The sequence below is a fragment of the Pteropus vampyrus genome, unplaced genomic scaffold (genome assembly GCF_000151845.1).
Source record: "Pteropus vampyrus isolate Shadow unplaced genomic scaffold, Pvam_2.0 Scaffold46, whole genome shotgun sequence".
Taxonomy (NCBI): domain Eukaryota; kingdom Metazoa; phylum Chordata; class Mammalia; order Chiroptera; family Pteropodidae; genus Pteropus; species Pteropus vampyrus.
Window position 1 is genome coordinate 6,924,184 of NW_011888827.1, and position 21,164 is coordinate 6,945,347.

Below are 21,164 nucleotides of genomic sequence, written 5' to 3' on the forward strand. Positions count from 1 at the left end.
AGGCCCTGGAAGTGGAGGCGGTTAAGTCCCCAGGGGCTGCCGAAGCTGGCACCTGGTGCACAGACCAGCTGATAATGACCCACCATTACCATCCACTTGCATAGGGGAAAGTAAGGAATTCTTCGTTTGGGCGTTTTAAATGAATCCCTCTTTCTCTTTATGTAGTCTAGTAAAGGGCTTGGCCTTGACAGTTCTACTCCAGTTATCTAAAGTTTCTCAAACACCTGAGAGCACGCCGGGCACAGGTGAATCCCAGCTCAAAAGGTCTTCTAGAGTTCAGCCCAGCTCACTCCGAAGACACATGAGCAACAAAGTGAATCACAAGCTGCCAGGATCAGAGAGGAAAATGCCGACTCAGCAAATTCTCTTGAATAACACTTCATGCTATACCTTTAATGCCAAAGTGCCAAGGAAATACCCCAGGGGCCCTGTTCTTGCCTCCATTATCATGTCCTTGCTTCTTTTTCTTTAAACCACTGAGCCCTCACTGGGTTAAAGGAATCTCCTACTGTGAGGACCTAAAGGAAAACAGAAGAGCTATCAGGATTGCATGCTTTCAGACCGAGCTCCCAAATCACATCCAGAGGCAGCTAAGAACCGGGTTCAAACCTTGGTTCCATAATTCCATTCATTCACCAAAATACTTATTGAGTGCCTCCTACAGCCAAGTGCTGATGCCCAAATGAACCGGGTACTTCAAGAGAAGATATCAAAGCAGACCATCTAAAAGTGGGTTGAGCTCGGGCAAATGACCTCACCTCTCTGAGCAGCGGTTTCCCCATCAGTAAAACGGGAATACAGCAAACAGCCATCTCTCAGAGTTCTTGTGAGGATCAAATGCTTGGCACGCTGCCTGGCATATGGTAAGTGCTTAGTAAATGCTAGCTATTATATTATTAGCTAGCTATTATATTGCTATTAATATAATCAGTGTCATGAGAATAAAACTCAGAGATATTGCGTGATTCCAGATCATCCAAAAAAGTAAACCCCCAGCTATACGTGTATGATCCAGGGCTTAACAGGAAATGAACACGTAACCTGAAGTAAAGCAAAGTGACCAAAAACATTCCTAGTTAACCAGCTTCTCCTCTTCAGATTACTCCCAGCCAAACCCTCCGATTAACTCTTTCCCAGCCTCCTGGGTAAGCGGAGTTTTCCTGTTACTGCATTTAGTTGCCTGTATCTGGTTCCCTCTTAGGCAGGGGTCCCCAAGCCCTAGGCCACAGACTAGCAGGTCTAGTGCCTGTTAGAAACTGGGCCACACAGCAGGAGGTAAGAGGCAGGCGAACGTTCTAAGCTTCATCTATATTTGCAGCCGCTCCCCACTGTTAGCATCTCCGCCTCAGCTCCACCTCAGATCATCAGGCATTAGATTCTCATAGGAGCACCGGTCCCTGGTGCTCTTAGGTCCATGGAAGCTCAACTGCAAGCCTGCTGTTCTAAGCCACTGCATCTCTCCCCTCCAACTAGCTCTCCACCTTAAAGAGATTTCTTAAATGTCTGTGACTCTAAAAGAATTCTGATTCTTGCCTCTTGTGCTCTGCAAACAGCAGACACACAAGGCACAAGCTAGCACACAGTACAGGGGGTTGCAATGCATTAGGATAAACTCAAGAGCTACCAAGAAACCACATAAAATTACCATCCAAAAGAGGTTTTACAAGCGCACAAAAAAGAACAACAACAACAAAAAAATCTCGAAAATAAATGGCTACTTTTCTCCCAGGCCATGACTTAATGTTTTTTCCCTGCTCTTCTTTCTTCAGAAATACCAGTAAGATTAAAACCTCGCCTGTTAAAAACATTGCCTAAAGAAGAGGTAGACAGTTGGGAAAGGAAAATTCAAAGAACTCTCTGGTGTCCCATGTTTACCATCAGGCAGAAAAGCAAGGGTCAGCCCCTTGGCACCCTGATTGAGGACCATCACCAGCTCTGGTTCTGTCCAAAGACCATTGTGGGTCTCCTCCTACACTGACCATGTACTCTGAAAATGAAGAAAGCAAAGGCCTGCGCTGTAGAGGAGACCAAGGAGATATGCAAATGCCCCGAACAAATACATGTGGGGAGTTAAGTGTTGAGAGAGGTGTAAAGAGTGGGAAGTCAAACCAACTCTGACATCAGAATCCCCGGCCACCGAGGTCCTCAGAGGCCTCAGGCAGATTGCTTAACCTCTCTGAGCATCACTTTCCTCTTCTATAAAATGGGAGCGAACGACAGCTCTGCCAGTCAGAGATGCTGCCAAAGCAGGTAGCAGTGGGTTTGGAGCAGCACCCAGAGCACGGTAAATGCTCAAGAAATGCCAACACTGTGACCGCCATTCGTATTATTAAGCTGGAATTTGGTGTTTTGGGCGTTAATGTCGGGAATGCTGTTTTCACTGTTGTTATCCGACACTACGGTTTGTCATCAGAAATTTACTTTCTAGAAGATGGAGGAAATAAAAAGGGAAGCTGTGTGGTAGGAAAAAGAAAAAACAGTTCAGTAGTAGATATCATCTAATATTTGAGATGAATATTAGATGTAGGAAATGCCCAAAATCTTTTACCCATTTTTCAGATGAGTTTTCAGGAAATAGAGCTGGGGGAGCTCAGGCAACCGGCCCAAGGTCACAGAACTTGGAAGTGAAGGTTATAAGGGCAGGAAACATGTGTGTCTCCCTCTGCCCCTATGCAAGCATGAATGGTCTCTTTAAGCCTCATTTAACATTCGACAAATATTTATTGATGTTGGCTCTTAAACAGGCACTATCCTGGGTGCTAGAGGCAGAAGAGGAATATCACAGGGCCTAAGAGTCAGGTGACCTGGGTAAGAATTCCCAGCTCTTACCCAACTTGCTGTGTGACGATGGGCAGAGATTTCATCTCTCTGAATCCCAGTTATTGCAAAATAATTTCCCCTCGCCCCACCTCCCTCTTGGAAGGGGGCGGGGACAACAAAGATTCCATTAAACATATCTAGCCACTTGGCAGCTTCCAGCAGGGCTTCAGGATTCACTCAAGGTTGGTTCCCTTCCCTCTATCCACCACGTCCCCTCCCACATTCCAAAACAAGCCCTGGTTACTGCAACTATAAAATAAAGATAATAGTAAGGTACCCAAAAAGCATTTAGACTATAAAATGTATTATAAAAACACAAGTTACTATTTTACAGGAAGGCACCCGCCTCTGCATCCACTGGCCGCACTGCCACTAGGAACTTGCTATCTGAATGATCTCAGAAAAGCATGCTCTCATCAGGTCAAGCCAACCTGGTCCTCCAGCCCTGGAAGGAACAGGGAGAGAAGGGAAGTGGGAGGAGAGGGTAAGAGCTGAGCTGTGCAGGATGCCTGCATTTCCAGGCAGGAAAGAGGAGCGCACGGCACTGGGTACGGACTGGATCCACACCCGGGGGGTGGGGAGGGGACTGTTCTGCACGCTCCCATGATGGCACACACTATCATACTGCCTTGTTCTCAGCTAGCTCCCCATCAGCATGGTGGTCACTACATCTGTCTTCCAAGCCCCATATCAATCAAAGAAGCATGCCCTACAGTAGGCCAGGCACGTTCTGGGTGACAAGGACCCTCTGGTGAGTGGTAAGCTGCCCTCACTGACCTCATTATCTTCAGGCCCAGAAGGTTCACTAGTTAAAACAACACAGTACACATACTAACTTCTAAAAAGCTTAGCCTAGGGCCACAGCACATCCTAATATTTTAAGAGGCATCCATCCACTTGCCACCTATTATTCCTGCTTTTAACGAAGGGCAAAGGTTACAACAAAGAAACCAACAGAGTGGTTCTGGGTTGTCAAGTCTTTAGCATAATGTAAACCTTACATCCATCCACAGTTAAAGCAGCAGACAAACAAGGCAGTGGTTTACTTTTCATCAAGGGGCAGGTGTCAAGCCTGGCTGAAAGCCACATGAAAAAAATGTCTGCTGCCTATGTGACCACATGCACACCTGAAAAATCAATATATCCAAAAACACACATCTATTTACCACTCTAAAAAAGAAAAATTAACCACCTTTCACAATACTCTCCTCCAGGTGGTAGGATGATGGACAATTCTTTCTTGTTACTTTATATTTTCTTAACATATTATTTTAATCTTAAAGTAAAATTTTTAAAGAAAAAAATATTTTTCAGTAAACTATCAGAGAGCCATTCATTTATGTAGGGCCTGAAAGGTGAGGGGCTACGATCTTGGTGACAACGGAAATTCGGCTACAGAAACTCGATGGGTCTCTCTTGTTTGCAAGGTGGAGCCACTGAACTTTCTGAAAAGGACTCAGAGGCCTCTAAAACCACTACTGAGCCTTTCTAACGAGCCAGTGACTCAGTTTCCTCCAGGCCCCTGTGAGGACTTCTACAAAGGTGTCTCAAACTCAGAGGATCCCATTCTGGGTTTGCTGCAAGGGTTGCGATCTCACTGGCCCCATAAACCCGCTCTCACTCTTGTGTCCCATCTGGACGTTGCTCAGATTTCCACCATCATACTCATGATAACTTTACTCCACTTCCTGGTTCTCATGGCTGCCTCCCAAGGTCATGTCCTGCTCACCTCTATCTCCAGCTCCTAGCACTACAGCTGGCAAATACTAGGAACACAGAAAGTGTACACCTGGCTAGCCACCCAAGCAAGGCACTAATGAGGGACTCAGGAGAAAGCCTGCAGGGGTGGCCAAGTCCCTGGCCAGCAGGTTTCCACCCATTCTTCCTACCAACATGTAATGTCGAAGGCCGGAGAAGACAATTCACTGCCCATACCCAGCATTCTTGAAAGCCTAAATTCACTGGGCTTGCTCCATAATTACATTGACAATCCAAACATCACCTTACTCAGCTCTCCCCAGCCCTTTTAAGTTTCTTGGCTTGTTAAAAATAAATAAATAAATAAATAAATAATGCATTTTTAAAGACCAAAGGGTCTATACTGAATCTCTCTGGATCTCAAGTCTTCTCATCTGTAAGATGAATATAAACATAACTCCATTTGCAAAGCTGCTGTGAAAAGTAAATGAGACCCAATTAATAGGCCCAGCATGGGATTCAATGAAAAGTTTGTTGTTTGTTCCTCTGTCCTTTTTCTGGGAAATAAGGTGACCAGGACAGAAATGCTTGGATTCCCCCAACAACCCGATGCTTTCTTAAGAGATTCCACAAGGCTTATGCTCTCCAAGCAGGAGGGCATTAGGTGGAAGGGAGAGAGTCTGCAGACACCACAGAGGGTGTCTCTAGGTGGCCAGGGCAGGTAATTCTCCCAAGAATTTCCATTTAAAGGTGTCTCCATCACCACAGTAAAGCTCGTAAAGGAGACAGTGTGGGCAGCTGAAAAGTACACCCAAGGAAGAATCAGGAATACGGTGCTTAGCTCTCGCTCCATCACCACGTAATCTGCTTCTTCATGGGTAAAAAGGGATAACGCCCACTTCCACCCATGACACGGGGTCCCCGCATTGAAGCAGTCACGCCTGGCTATTGGAAGAAGTTATTCCGAAAACTCTCCGGCCCAGTCCCAGATATTACTACTCTGTGGGACTCAAATCCCCATGCTTTAGAAAAGTCTTATAAACTAAATCCAGGGTTCCTATGAGAAACTGTTCAAGTATAGAAAACATATATCAATGTTTGGCTTCACGGCACACTAGCATTTGAGTATTACTGGCTGTTCCGTGTTAACAAGAGATCAAGAGTAGGAGGGAATACGTCACGAGGGGGGGGGCGGCAGGGGGTGCGGGGAAGGAAGTTGCTGGCACAGAAATCCTCAGCTCTGCTAGCCGGGGGCTCTTTGCAAACTGGAGACAAGCCTCAAGAAGTGGTCAGTCCTGCGGGTTTCTGAGCCTCGGGGCAGAGAGACACCATCAAGTTTGTAGAACACCAGGCAGCAGGAGCTGCCGGGGGCCACACTGGTGCTTCGGAGTCGGAGAATGTCAGGATCCGATGGTATTTATTAAGGGTATAACCTTTTCTGATTATCTGGGAGTTTTTGCGGGGCGAGGAGAGCTGCAAATCATTCTGCTGACACGCAGAGGATAAACCAAGTCTATCATTTCAAAAAAAACTGTCCCAAGGACTTTCCTCTCCTCTGCAGCTGATGAATTCAATTTCCATCTAAAAGAGCTAGGGCCAGAAAAGGGGACAGTGTCAGAGCTCCCCCTGGGGGCTCCTTGCTCTGCCCTGAGCTGCGGGTACCTGTCCTGGCATGCCAAAATTTTATGAAGAAATATGGACGGACACACACAACACTTGAGGATACGTGAATCAATCTTGAACACTCTACCATAGCAAAAGATAATTCTCAATCCCTACCCTCTTGACCCAAGTACATGTGGGTCATCAAGAAGCGCACTCCTTATTGTTAATGTTATTATATCAAGTGAAATTTAAATAAAAAACTAAACTTAAATTAAAAAACAGAATACACACCGCACAGGCAAACAGGACCGAGGGTCAACGCCGCCTCGCCCCAAGCCCCCAGGAACGGCAGCCCCATAGTGCCCAGGCCCCGGCCTCTACTCTGGGCCACAAGGTGTGTGTTTCTTTCCCATGACCTGTCTACAGTCTCGGGCAGACAATGCCTTACTGGTTACGATTCGCTCACACTTTCCTCAGTTTGGGTTTTACATACAGAAAGCCCATCGGGCGGAAAAAGACCAAGCAGAAGGAACGGGCCTGGCACAAGGCAAGAGGCGCTGCCCATTCTGATTCAGACTAATAATAGATAATCATACTCTGTGCTTCTCCTGAGGCCTTTCATCTGAGGATTTCAAAGTACTCTGCAAACATTAACTAATTATTCCTCCAGAATCCTGCAGAGATGCAGAGGAAGGAAGGGGACTGACACAGCCTGGACGCGCAAACATCTCAGGATTTCTAACATCCGAGGATTCCAAACTCTGCCCAGGACGAAGCCCCTGAAGATGGCAGAGGGAGGTGGGAGCGAGGCAACAAGCAGAAGCCGCCCTGCAGCTTTCTCTCTGGCTCTGATCCCGACTCGGTGGCTTCCTCAAAGCCATGCAACAGTTAGCAGCCATCTGTGATAATAACTAGTGGTGACCATATAATGCATCATCCAAACCAGAGCATTTATAAGAAATAAAAGGGGGCGCTATTAATAACTGGCATGAAGTAGAAAGGTCCCGGGCAAACAAGAGACTGACTCCCTCATTTTAGGACTAAGGCTCAGCACAGGGCTTCCTGAATTCACGCACTGACATAATCAACAAAGAAAGCTCCAAGAGCCAAGTATGTCCTTCCATTCTAGAAGCATTGCCGGGCCTTGAAATCAAACCTCACAAAACTACCACCAGACAATCTCAATCTCTTCCAACCAGATTGATATTCAAACTAGGTAACTACCAGCAGATGGCCCTACCACGGGACCCGCCAGGGTCCTGAAGCCCTTGCATGTCCTGGACAGTTATTGGATCACGAAGATTTGGGAGGGGAATGGGAGCATGGGCACATTCCAGGATTGTAACCACCAGTGCTTCAGCTGAATGCTAACCTGGAAACTAACGCATTCCCTGTCCAACTACCCGACGCCTAAGAGGTCAGGCTCTCCTAGGGGAGACTCCCTAGGTGGATGCAGCCCTGTCCTCCCATGCGAACTCTACTGGTTTCTGCATCCAAGTCATTTTGGCAACACACAAGGTCACAGAGAGACCTGAATGTGCAGAGGGCCTCAGTCAGCACTTACTGGTCCTCACAAATCGGTTGAAATTGATGAAAAAATTGTAAACTGCTGATGAGCATTATTTTTAAGAAAAAATGTTTTGGTGCCTTCAAACACCAAGTAACCCCCAAAGAAGTGAAGCAAATATTCCCTGGATGACATCCTTAAGGAAGCTGGCAGAAAAGAAGAGGTCGGCCAGGCAGGTATTAATTGGGCCACTGCTAACCCTTTACTCAGTTGCCAGCAAACTCTTTCATCATAAAGGGGGGCGAAATTTTGGTTTGGAGTCCTGACCAAATTACCTGTAATTCAAAAGTCATGGGTACCCCGCTTCCCCAAATGCTTCTGCTCTCAGAGCCCTGCCACCCTTCCCCACGCCTTCGCCTCGTTCAGATCACCACCAGCACAGTACAGCGCTGCACCCCCAGCCCCAAGAACAGTATCTTGGCCTGCTGCAGGCACTCAACAAACATTGCAGGCTTGTGAATAAAGTAAGAAAACAATCCTGGTGGTTCTCGACTTCACCCAATCTCATCACATTCTATGAATGGGACAGTCAGTCCCTGATTCAAATTCTCCCCCTGAGCAGTGTTTCTCAATTGTTCCTGCACACTAGGTCACCCAGGTATCCTTTAACCATGCTGATGCCTGCCTCCCATCCCCCAGACGTTCTGACCTCAACGGACTGGAGTGCGACCTTGGCCTTAGGATTTTAAGTTTCCCAGGTGATTCTGCCATGTAGCAAAGTCTGGCAACCACTGCCAAAAAGCCTCATACTGCTTCAAAGCGTAGCAGCAGCAGCCCCAGAAACTGCTGGAATCTTGGGAGAAATGCAGAGTCTCAGGCCTACTGTATCAGAATGTGCATGTTCACCCCAGCCCTGGAGGATTCGTGCACCCATTAGCATCTCAAGTCTCTGCAGCACACAACATTCAAGGTCTTTCGTGGGTGAAGCCCAAACACCCTTCTAGCTTCGGGACCGTCCACCACCACCACCAGACCTATTGCTTCCCTTTGCACGCACCGCTCCACTGATCCGCCTTTCCGGGAGCTCTGTGACTGTACCTTTGCTCAAGCAGATTCCTCCACCTGGGATGCCATTCCCTAATCCGTGTATCAGATAATTACTACTCACGTGCCAAGGCTTAAGCATTCAGACACCAAAGCCTTTCCAATCTACCAGGAACCCCACCCCCAGTCCCAACCCCCATGCTCTTGACCACTACGCATACTTCAACTAAAGCTGGGTCTCTTTGGGATGAGGACTAATGCCAGGGTGATGACATGAACTCTGAAGGCAGATACACCTTTTCCTTCCTCCACAGACTAACTCAACCACCTTGGTCAAGGTGCTTTAACCTTTCTAGCTGTCTTGCCTACCCCCTTAAACGAATGAGGATTGAGATGATGTATGTTAAATGCTTAGAAGAGTGCTTGGTGAGTAATTAGCATAAGGGACTTAGAATGCAAATGACTCAAGTCTTGTTATCCTAGCATAATGATTCCTAAACCCAGGAATCACTTAGGGATCTTTACAATTATTGGTACCTGGCTCCTCCCAACAGTGGAACCTGGGCACTGGGATTTTTGTAAAAGCTCTGCAGCCGTTCAAATGTGCACTGCATCTGGGGACCCACTGTCCTAATACATGACAGGTAGGAGACATTCATGATAGGTAGTAGTTATTGTCACAGAGAATGAGTTAGACATGCAGCCCTTTGTACCTGCTCCTGTGTCTCTTCAACTGGCTGCCCCCGCTCCCCCAGCCACTGTCATCAGAAGGCCCTGCCCAGCAAACCTCTACAGCACTCTATAGAAAAACTCGAAGTCCTCAAAGACTCCTCAAAACCCCCATTCTTCAATCCCCAATTGTGCATCCAGCAGACCAGACGGGGATTAGAAGGAAAATGAAGCCCATGGGCATCTGTCGGTGACACACAGGTGCACAGTTAAAGGAGACCAAGCAAAGCTTTAAGACCCTCCAAGTGATGGGTAAATGGACACGTGCTCATCTTTTATGGTCTCCCTTAATTACCTAAAATCAGTCGATGCTACTGAGCAGGTCTGTTAAAACCCTTTTATCTCTCCCTCGCCTCTCCCCTCAGGAGACTCTACAGGTTTTCTTAAATGTATGAAAGGCTCTCTGTCCAGGAATGCTAGCTCCAATTCACCATCCTCTACGAAACACGAATTGAGAGGTTAAACAAATTTGACAATGGCCCTTTACAGCTATAAGTATGTGCCAAAATGCCCAACTCAGGGAAGCCAACCCGGGCTCCCAGTTCAAGGGTTAGTACAAGCAATAACATTTCTCCCAAAGCAGCATTTCCTCAAGACCATGGGATGTCTCCCTGGAGATTTACAGACCCCTTTCCCAAAGGCTGGTTTCTTGTATTTGCTGAGGAATCTCCAGAAGCTCACACCCATCAGTGGCAGGAGATACCTTTCCAACAAGGCACCGAATGGACATGTATAATGAATGAAGGTAAGAGTCTCAAGGGTTGAAAACCTAGAACTACAGGGTACTTGTGCCAACGACTCTGATCAAGAAGTGGCAGAGATTTGCCAAGACCTTTCAGAAAGTAACTCAACCCAGAGAGATGGCAGGCTGCTTCAGGCTGGCTTCATCATCCACCTCAGAAAATAGTGGTAACTCAAAAAACTGCCAAGGCTCAGACAAGGCATTTATATATGAAGAAGAACAGCACGAAAAGCGATGGAAGGACCCATCCAACCCAGAAAGAGTTACAGTCACTATAAAACTGATTCCCAGAAGACTAAAACCATTCCACGTGCGGAATTCTGAATCCACTCATGAGCCAAGAAGGGGTCAGCTGGCTCGGAAACGGGAAAAGGAGAGGGTTAGGTGTCAACAGATGCCCAAACCTGCACACCCACCACGGAGGGAACAGAAAGGAGAGCCTGTCTCTTAAAGCAGCATTTTCCAAACTGTGGGGCTACCAAGCAGGACTTCAGGTGGTACGAGGTGTTACTTGAGTAGTTACAGGATTATATTAATGTGTTAGAAAAAATAACTAGCACATCAAGCTTATAATTTCACAGATGTTAAGGTTTACCGCAAGGCTGAGATTAAATAAGTGAAATCAAATGTTTGAATGCATCAAATACATAATAGTGCAGGTGGTATACAGTTATGCCAAAAATCACGAAGGGGGTATGGGATGAGAGGAGCCCGAGAAACCACACTAAAGAAGCCCAGCGGGAATTCCGGCTGCACGGTGCTGACGTCATCAGGGTTGAAAGACCCCACTGCAATTGGAGGCTGAAGTGCCTTGTGGGGAGAGACAGGTGAGGAAAGAGGCAGGTGAACGCGAAGAGGACTGAGAGCCAGAAGGACACGGTGGTTCGTGACGCTGGGTGGTGAAAGGAGCGGATCCCAGGAAGCTCTGGCCACTCGACAAAAAGGTACCCGAGGCAAGTGAGGGGAAGATGAGCAGCTGAAGAAAGCAAACCCGTCCCCCCAGAGAACCATTCTCCAAATGGTGCTGAGGCCAGAACGTGTTAGAAAACCCCTCGAACGCAGCTCTGAATAAAAATCTTAAAACGGAGCATTCCATAAAATGTTCCGTGAAACAACAATCAAACAAGTGCCCACGAAGCTCATCAAGGGACCACGCGAAGGAGGCCGACAGGTCACTCGCGCTTTTGCTGCCGATGTAATTCACTTTCCAGCTCTCGGTCCACTGTCCTCTCACTGCTGCAGTGTTTGGACTGCACGTGACATTCCCACCCTGCCTGCCCGTGGCCTTCTTTGAATTCCGTCAGATTTTGGAAATGTCCAGCTACTTTGGGAACAGTAAGTGCCACAGAGACGCTACACCGAAGGGCAGGCGCAGCAGACCGTGGAATCTGGCATGCATGACGTCTTGGGTGCTGATCGATGAGGTCACCCCGTCTCTGAGCCTCACTCTGGCCTTCATCTCCCCCTCTCCATGCCCCCAAAACACATCTTCCCCATGTTTTCACACAAGGAAGTAAAGGGGAGTAAAGGGTAAAGAACCTGTGGCTATAGTCCTAATTCATTCCAAATGCAAATGAAGCCCCTTTACAATATCAGGCTCCATTTCCAAGAAAGTGGGGCGGAATCACTGTGTTTACTTCAGCCACGGTGATGCTGGGTGATGCTGCCAGGACGCAGCACAACCTTCAGTCAAGCTATTAACTTGAACGTTGAACTTCACAGCCTGGCTGTCTTCCTCAGCCTTCCTTTTGATGTTACCTCCAAAGCAAAGATCAAAGGCTTAGAGTGTGGTGAGGGGAAGTCCCAAGCTCTTAGCCTACCAGCCTGTGATATATGTTAAAATCCTGGCCAAGAGAGCGGGCAGGAGAGGGAGCCCGCTACAGAGAGGCCTGGCGTGGGCAGGGGGTGGAGGAATGAGGCTGGACAAGAAATGAGGTCGCTTGTGACACAGGCATCGGGGACAATGACAAGCCATGTGCTTGAAACATCTCCTACCTGGAAACACACAGAACCCTCCAGAACAAAATCATCTTGGCGGTCATCAGACCCCCTCCCAGCACACACACCCCGAAAAGAGCCAAACACTGCTCCTCAAGCCCTTCTCCTTCACAATGGACCCTCCTCCCTCGCGGTCATCCAACCACTGCGAACCGAGCGTCCACTACGCACCAAACATCCCGTTTGGAGGGAACGCGCATGTTAATCAAATCATCACACCAGCAATGACCGTTACAGAGACACCAACACTGTGGGAAAAGACTGTTTTAACGGGGTGCAAAACACTGCAGCTGCCCCAGGTGTCCCCGAGGATGTGACAGAAGAAGGCAGGTGGAGCTATGGGGACAGCACGCACGGGGGCCTGGCCTGGTGTGCCACAAGGAACTAAGAAGCCCCAAGGGGTGGACAGAGGCCAGTCCCACGGGGCTTCCAGCAGCCTGGGGACTAGACTGTCCCGGGCAAAGGTGTGCCCTAGGCTTTTCCGCTTACAACTCTTTGACATACAGACGAGACAAGGAAGTATTCTCATAAAGAAACACCCAAAGATTCCAACAGACTGATCTGGGTATGGAAGGGAATGAAATCGAACTTAAAAACACCAAAAATGATTCACTGTACAGGAAGTTCAAAAACAGAAAAGCTAAGCTATGGTTACAGAACTCCGAAGTGGTCCTCTCTGGGAAGGGGCATGAACGAGCCTCTGGGGTGCTGGAAAAAATGTCCCTTATCTTGATCTGGGTTGTGGTTACCACACAAGCGTTGACATGTAAAAACCATGGATACCTGAGGTCTGTGCATTATAAGTCAGACGCCAACAACGGGGGGGGCGGGGTTGGGGGAGTAAATCAATAGCGCCCTGTTGCCTGCCCATCCAGTGTGGGAGGGCGTGGGGAGGGACAGCGTCTGGAACACCGCAGCCAGCCAACCCTGGGGCTTCCCTTGTCCTCACCCAGGAGAATGGGCCTGAAACATAAAAACCGAGGTTTCGACTAAGAAAATAAATCAGCCTATCTCTAGCATTTCCCTTTTCAGAAACAGAAATTTAGCTAAAGGGATAAAATAGAGGAATTCTTGTGGGACAACTTTCATTATGGACAGAACGTGCTGTTTCCAATTTGCTGCATCTCCTGAGTTCCACTTTACTTTTTTTACAAGAAAAGTCTCGAAAAGAAATCAGAGGCCCTTAGGGCCAAATTTATCTTCACTCTCTCCAACTCTAACCAGTTCTTTCTCTAGGAGACCAACAGAGCTGTGTGTTCGCCCCCCGCCCCTTCCTCTCCCCTTGCGGGAATGCTCCTATTACCCCCATTCTTTCCCTGCCTCTGTGGATCCCCTGCACGAGGGTCTTGGTTTTTATTTCCCAGAACACATAACAGCCGCATTCCACATTTAGACAATGACACCGTGGCCCAGACTCTAGTCAAAAGAAAACAAGTTTAATGGAGGGGAATTACCAGATCCATCAACTGGTAGTTTCTTGCCCAAACCAAGAATGGTTTTCCTCCTGCATTCCTCCTGCTTCCAGGCAAGCACTCCAGGATGACCAGGACAGACACTGGGGAAGGGCTTCCTCCTGCTTCCCCTTTGAAGACCACCTCTCAGGGGTGATCCTTACCCCTCAGTGCAAGGAGCGGCCATTCAATCTCAAACTCTCCAGCAAAACAGCGCGCCAGGGGCGACATGGCAGGGAGTGTGTTCACCACAGCAGTTTGGGGCACTTTAGGAATCACTTCTCCCAGCTGGAGCGTCATCAGCAGGTGGGAACATTTCCAAAGGCCAGAGCTGAGCCCAGCAGATCACACCAACATGAACCTCTATAAGAAAGGGCTTGGGATTCAGCCAGTTCAATTAAAGCTCGGCAAGAGAGGGCATCTCCTCTGCAGTGACCCTGACAGCTAACGCCAGGGATGGACCCCAGACCCATCCTCCAAGAACCAGCCTGCCTCCCGGCACAGTACCACCCCCCGTGCCACACTAACGGAACAGGAGAAGGGGTCCTCTGATCACTCATTCACCATGCATCATCAAAATGATCAAACAGCATGCCAGAGCATCAACATTCAGTGGTCCTCAACCTTTCCTGGCACCAGGGACTGGTCCTCCTATGAGAATCTAATGCCTGCTCACCTGAGGCAGAGCTGAGGCAGTGACGCTAGCGCTGGGGAGCGGCTGCAAAGACAGATGAAGCTTCGCTCGCTGGCCGCCCACCTCCCACTGTGCGGCCCAGTTCCTACCAGGCCAGGGGCCGGTACCAGCCCACAGCCCGCTGGCTGGGAACCCCTGACAAGACCACCAATAAGTTCATTCATTCATCTTTGGCCCAATACCTTCCAGGCGCCAGGAAATGTGTCGAGTCTGAGCAGCATAAAATGAAACCCACTCCCCACCACGTTCCCTTTAAGGACCATGGCTATGGAGCGATCACAGAGAGAGGTTTGGGGCTGTGCAAAGACCCACGCCCAAAAGCACACTGCAATTCAGTGTGGGAAATTTAATGTTAATTGGCTGAAAACATATGGTGAGTAGCAGCTGGGAGAAGAAAAATGCCATCTCAATCCCAGACACGGAAGTCTTCCTGTAAAAAAAGTAGAGTTTTTAAAGGAGAATTCTTATTTCATTGCAGCCAGCCATCAGCCCTGATTTGTGACATACCTGGCTGGACCCGCTTAGTCTCTAGGTCTGATTAATGACCAAAGGACCTTAAAGTACCACTATCCACCAAGCAGCACGTTCTCCAGGGGTAGGACGGTGAATGAATCAGTTTAAACTCTAACTTCCACACTCGCCTGCAGCTCCTTTACAGCCCCCTAAAATACTGCCATAGCTCATCGGGGTCTACGGAGACTCAATACATCTTCTGGCCTCGAATCCCCATTGCCTCCCCCTTACACGCCTCCTCCACTTTCCTACCTCAATGGCTCACACTGTGCTTCCTGCCCCGAACAACACCCCTCCCCAGAGCCCTCCCCACTCCCTGGCACTCCGACTGTTCAAAGGTCCACCCTCGTCTCAAGGAACTCGGGACCTAACGACAAACTAACTGATTGATCTTGGGCAATCGACTTCCCCTTTCTCGGCCTCTGTTTCTTCAATCTGTGAAGTCCCGATGATTTACCAATTCCAGGTTTCTCTTTAGTCTAAATGCCTCCGTTTTCCAGGTTCCCCCATAAAAGCATGCCTCTGGACTCCTCTCACATGCGGGTGTGCATGGAGCCTCCATCTTCCTTCTACGCTCCACCAGTGCAAAGCCATCTATAAGGGATGGTGGTCCACAACCACCTAAGAGGGGCGGGGGGGGTCTCCACAGGATCTGAGTCAAATCCTGTCAATGACACTGACAGTGACAGTACTGCTGTGGGACCTCAGGCAAGCTCCCTCAGAGAAGCCACAGTCAGGTTCCTCACCTGTTTAATGAGAACCCCATCTGCTGGCCTCAGAGGGCTGGAGAAGGGACAATGACTGGGCTCAGTGGCTGGCACGAAGTAGGTTATCTTAGATGAGTCCCCTTCTCCCTTCCCCTGCTTGTCCACAAAACATGTGGTAAATTACTAGAAACAAAGCTAAAAATGGTTCAGGGCTGGAAAAGGGGGTAGGGGAGGGAAGGGGAGGAGGAACAGAGTACAGCCATTACTTCTGAGCCCAACAACAACTCCAGGAGGCATCCAAGTCTCATCTCGGAGACCATTCCCAGACCATGCGGGGCTCAGGGGACGGCTTACCACAAAGCAGATGGCACTGACACCAAGTGGGTCGTTGGCAAGGAAAGGTCCTGGCAGCCAGGGAGTCTCCAGGGGATTGTGGGTGAGATCCCACAAAGGAAGAGCATCAAAAAGAAGCCCCAAATCAAGACCTGATCACCCATCAGCCACAATAAATAATGTTTGCTCAAAGGTGGGAGGGACAGAGAGGCCCTCACTGGAGAAGGCAGACTTGCACGTCCAATGTTGAAGAAAAGCTTGTTTTGTTATGTTACACAAAGCAGACATTGTTCACAAATGCTTCGCCCATATACATAATCAGGGCTGCCTCTGCTTATTACATAAGTCTCTGATGGCTTAAGATTCCGAAGATTAATTTCTTTCTATACCTATTCATATACATGAGTAACAATATATTCATAAACATATATAAATGCTTATATATATAATATAAAAACAAAGGCTCTAAAATGAAATATAGAGCAAAATTTAGACATATCAAATTGTTAAAAAGTGGTTACATCTGCAGAGGGGGCGACTTTGACTTCTTCACTATGCTCCCTTCCAAGAAAAAGTGGAAGGATGTGTGATTTTTTTTCTTTTGCGTTTTACTGTATTTTCCAAAGAGAAAGTCTCAAAACAGAAGCAAAGACAATTGAATAGAACCACTAAATAAATCGGATTCAATTCCTTTTTCCTGTTGGGTCTCAGGGCTATTCACAGGCCTGTTTTAATCTTGATGTTCCCATAACCAACACCAGGACTGGGGCGCAGATGAGCATTCCCCACAGTGATCACCAGGGCGGCACGGGTAAGTTTCCAAATGTAGACCAGGAAACACTCATACGTACGCCCGCACACTCACGCCAGACACTCGACCAGGCACTACTGACATCTCGAGCTGGATAATTCTTTGTTATGGGGTCTGTCCTGTGCATTGAGGGATATTTAGCAGCATCCCTGACTTCTGCCCACTAGATGCCAATAGCAGCCCTACCCTCAAGGAGTGATAATCCTAAAAGTCTCTAGACATTGCCAAATGCCCCTGGCGGAGAAAGATCGCCTCCATTTGAAAATCACTGAACTAAACACTTTAGACCCAGCTGCCCCAAGGAACAACAGAGAAGTCAAGCCCCCAGCCAGCTTGTGTGGCTCACAATAGGTACACAAGGACTAGTGGCCTGAACCAAAACACCTAGGTCTGAAGTCTGCCGTCTTGATATTGTCCCAGGCCTCCGACAAAGCAGAAATACAACTGATGGGTTTCAAAAGTCACAGATTTCTTCCTAAGAACAGGAGCTGGGTAATGGAACCTGTCACCTGTTTAATTCTCACCATCACCCTCGTGGTAGGTATTACCATGCAGCTCTGCAGATAAAGAAATGAGGCCCACAGGGGTGCTGGGACTGGGCTCAGGTCTCCTTACTCGTAGGCAGTTGGGGGCTCACACCCCAAATCGCCTCCCATCAATAACCGAAACAATGCAATTACAAAGCGGTTTTTAATTCTTCAGGAAATTACTTTGGGAGAAAACAAACAGACTATTTTAGTGGTGCCTACCTTAGATTCACATCTCTTCTGTTTAACTTTAAACTTAACACTCAGAAGACAATAAAACTCCCTTCTTGTTAACAACTGGTATCTCTGAGGGTGGCTGAGGGGCGAGGGTCACACCACACACACACACGAGCCATCTTCTACACACTCCCCTCCCTCCAAGCTTCCTTTTAGAGGATGTTTTCAGGAGCTAACATGCCCAGAGAAAAGTTTAGAGTAGTCCTCCCTCTGCACCAAAAGGAGGGGAAAAATCCACTTAATCAGTGAAAACGAAGGCGTTGGAAAGAACAGTCTGTGGTTCAGTAACCCGTCTACCAGCCGCTTCCCCGAGAACCAATCTACCAGCTCACAGCACAGAACCGGGAGCTGGCTGGCTGGGGTTCTACTTACCCTGCAGGCATTTTCCTTATTTCAAAGTTTCTATTAACTCCCCACTGATGTGCCCTAAAAGAATTTTTGAGGGCTTGGAAACACATAAATAAATAAAATAAACTTTGTTGGACCAGCACAGCCAAATGAAAGTCTTTCACCTGCAGTCGCGGTGATAAAAGTTTCAGGCCTCGCTTTCATATGAGCCATCCGAAGACATGGGAGAGCCAGGGGTTCTTAAACCTTCCGTGGCTCTCCAGCCCTCCACGCCAGCATAGCTCACAGCCAGGGGCAGGGGGAGGAAGGCACGTCCACTGGTCACGAAGGTTGCAGGAAGCATTCTCGAGTCCAGGCCCGCCCTCCAGAGCACTCTGCGTTCCCCCCACAGCCTTCAGATATACCCACTTAACCATGTTTGTCAAAACCCAGTTCACACATAGTTAAAGACGAGGAGGCTATGGCCAACTGGCTCACTGGAGAGCTGGTGGAGGAAAGGCGGTGAAGGAGGAGAAACACGACCCAATCACTTCATATATCCAGAAACAGAAAGCTAAAGGTGCCTGTCCAACCGAAGGCAGAGCAAGAAAGTTTTAGCCACTTATCGCGTGGGCAGAGCCAACGTACCCATGTGATGTGCTCATGTACTCAGAGCCTCCCCTCCGGGCCCGAAAGATGGTCTGCCAATGGCAGGACAACACTAGCACTGCCAAGGGCCATGCTAAACAAATATCGTTGCTTACACTGTCCAGGAAAGACATTATCCTAATACCATTTGGCAGATTAAACAGCTCTGGTGTCTTGTTCTGAGTTATTCATTAAATCTGGGCCACTGGTTAACTATGGGATCTTAGACAAGTCACTCTGCCTCTCTGGACCTAAAGATGCTCCCCTTTAAAAGGAAAAGATTGGTCAGACTATGACCAATTCCCTTCCAGTCATGAAACTGTCCACTTCTACTTGCCTATAGTCTCAAGCCCCAGTCCAGGTAGGTCTTGATTTTTATTCTTCCCTCCAGAGCTTGGTCACCATGTGCTGTGGGGAGCAAATTAGACAAACAGTAATAATGCAATGCTCCCTTTCCATCACAGCTTGCCCTCCCTCCCAAGATGGTGGCCATGCCTTGACTGAGCCAGATGCCTATGACCCATTAGAGATGGAAAAAATAAATGTGGAATAAGATTATCTTAAATCTGGATGGATACTCAAACATCATCTCATCGAATAGTTCTCAGTCATTATTCAGTCCTACAAAAATCTGTACAGACTCTATTTTACTGTAGGACTTCTCAGACCTTTTGATGAGCATCTGAATTCTTCTAAGAGGGGCTTACGCAGAAGCCCATGGAATCACTTAGCCACAGACCTCGTGAGGAGACTCCCAGAGCCAGCACGCTGGAGAATACACAGGACAAGAGCCTGCTCCTACTTCTTCCTTCAGGAGAAAAAGGCCCTGGGAGGTAAGTCAAGATTAAGGCCTGGTCTCCTGAATGCCAGGCCGGCCCCTCCTGAATCTGGTCTGCTTATCTTTCTATTCTAACGCCGTAAAGACAAGTTATTTACAGACGAGACAGGAGCAGCCAAGAAGACAAGTTACTGGAGGTTTCCAAGAATCCCCACAGTTCCTGAGACCCAACATCCACTAAGTAGCAACCAGTTCCACTGACAGAAAAATCCTCAGGCCAGGATCATTTTCTATAATGCCTTACTTATATGACGAATAAATGAAATTTCAGTGTATTCAATTTTACATCCAGACCACGAGAAGAATTAGCCAGTAACCCCTTTTACCTGTACTCGGACCCATCGTAGAGGAAACTCACCTCTTGGGCAACTTCTTCCCCTCCTCCCAGAAAGCAACCTGAGATGTTATCTGCAGAATGCAGAGAGCTTGCGGGAAAGAAGGCACCAATAAGCCAAGATACTAGGTATGTAGCAACGGGGGCTCGAAACCCTGCCACAGAGACATCAGCAGCACGTCGACTCCTTCAGGCCCAAGGCCCGGGGTGCTGCAGGCACTTTCCTGCCTCTGCCAAGTCGAGGATGGGGCTCCAAGCCACAGAAAGGCTGCCCCGCTCGGCCACGTGGAACGCAGACACCATAGGGGCAGTTCAATGAGTCCGCTGCACAGACACAGACAGGATCCTCTCGTGGCGCAGAACCCCATTAACTGGAAAGGCCCATGCAAATGGACAGAGCCTGGTGAAGGCTCAGCATTATTTCAGAGGGCCCAAGAGCCATCCACAAGCTACACTGATGCAGCGGCCATGGGAAAATAACCTCTCACACTGCTGCTCACTGTCTCTTAATTTGATGTAGTTGTTATGACGACTAATCAAAACACAAAGCCCTGCAAAAGCATTACCAAATTCTTAGAACTTTTGGTCACCGTGTCTTTCTCCCGGTCGGCAAGGACACACAGTAAAAATGTTACAACGATGAGAAGAAACGCAGCAGTTCAGTGCTCAGGCTTCTCTAATGCCTTCCCAGCTGTGTGACTCTGAGCGAGTTACCTGCCTTTCCTGCGCCAGTGTTTCCTCACCTGGAGAAGGAGCAAGCCTCACCCAGTATGAAACTGCACGATGTCTATGAAGCGCTTAGCTCAGTAACTACTCAGTAAACGACAGCTGTTTTAAGTTTTGATGCAGGGAGCACGAGTCTGCAATTGTTACCATTTAAAAATGGGTCTTCTCATTCACTGACCTGGCAGAGACTTTACCATATTTGCATCTCCACTGAATACTTCCCTCTGCTCAATCCTACTTTCCCGCCTTTTCTTTCACTACCCTTGAATAAAACCTATGTTTACCTAAAAAGGTGGGGAGCAGGGAGAGATCTTTACATGTGAAAAATCTGGCAATGTTTGCTTTAGTCTAATTCAATTTACGAATAAAGAAACGGGTCCAGAAGGAAGGTCCCAGTTTGCACAACTGGAAAGTCACTTACCAAGAATGGAACCCAGGCTCTGGTGTCTTGGGCCAGGCTCACTCCTGGATCAAGGACTCCTCCCCTCCCCTCACCCCCTCCCTACTTTCATCTTCTCCAGTAAATCAGGAATATCGCCAAAACGCACCCCGCTTTTTCCTTTCAACTGTCAAGGCCACTGATTAACCACCTCCCATGGTGGGGGTTGCAATACACTGGAAATCAGAATAAATGTACAGGGGGAAACATGCAGATATCATTAGGTTACAATACAAGGTCACTGACAAAAGTAGCTCAAAGAGGAAACCTCTTACCTGTACTAGAATTCATGAGGCATGGGACTGGGTCTCCATATGACAACCTAGACTTGATGGAAAAGAAATCAACATAGAACCTTGATGCCAGGCCTGAGAACGAAATCCCCCAGAGGCAGGTCTTAACTGGTCCCTGGTCCACTCTTCCCTGAGGGTAGGAG

The 21,164-nt window shown here is 48.1% G+C and overlaps 1 protein-coding gene across 25 annotated transcripts in view; it reads right to left on the reverse strand.

Moving 5' to 3' along the window:
• TCF7L2 (transcription factor 7 like 2) overlaps positions 1–21,164 on the reverse strand; it is a 189,621-nt gene that overhangs the window by 142,182 nt on the left and 26,275 nt on the right. For 21 of the 25 annotated variants that reach the window (XM_023530137.1, XM_023530138.1, XM_023530136.1 and 18 more), the window contains exon 1: positions 391–459. The exons of 3 other annotated variants lie outside the window; for them this stretch is intronic. In XM_023530137.1, coding sequence (XP_023385905.1) covers positions 391–450 — 60 coding nt within the window. In that variant the 5' untranslated portion in view covers positions 451–459. Of the gene's footprint in view, positions 1–390; positions 460–758; positions 777–21,164 lie in introns of those variants that run through there. One more of the 25 variants, XM_023530133.1, reaches the window with a different exon arrangement.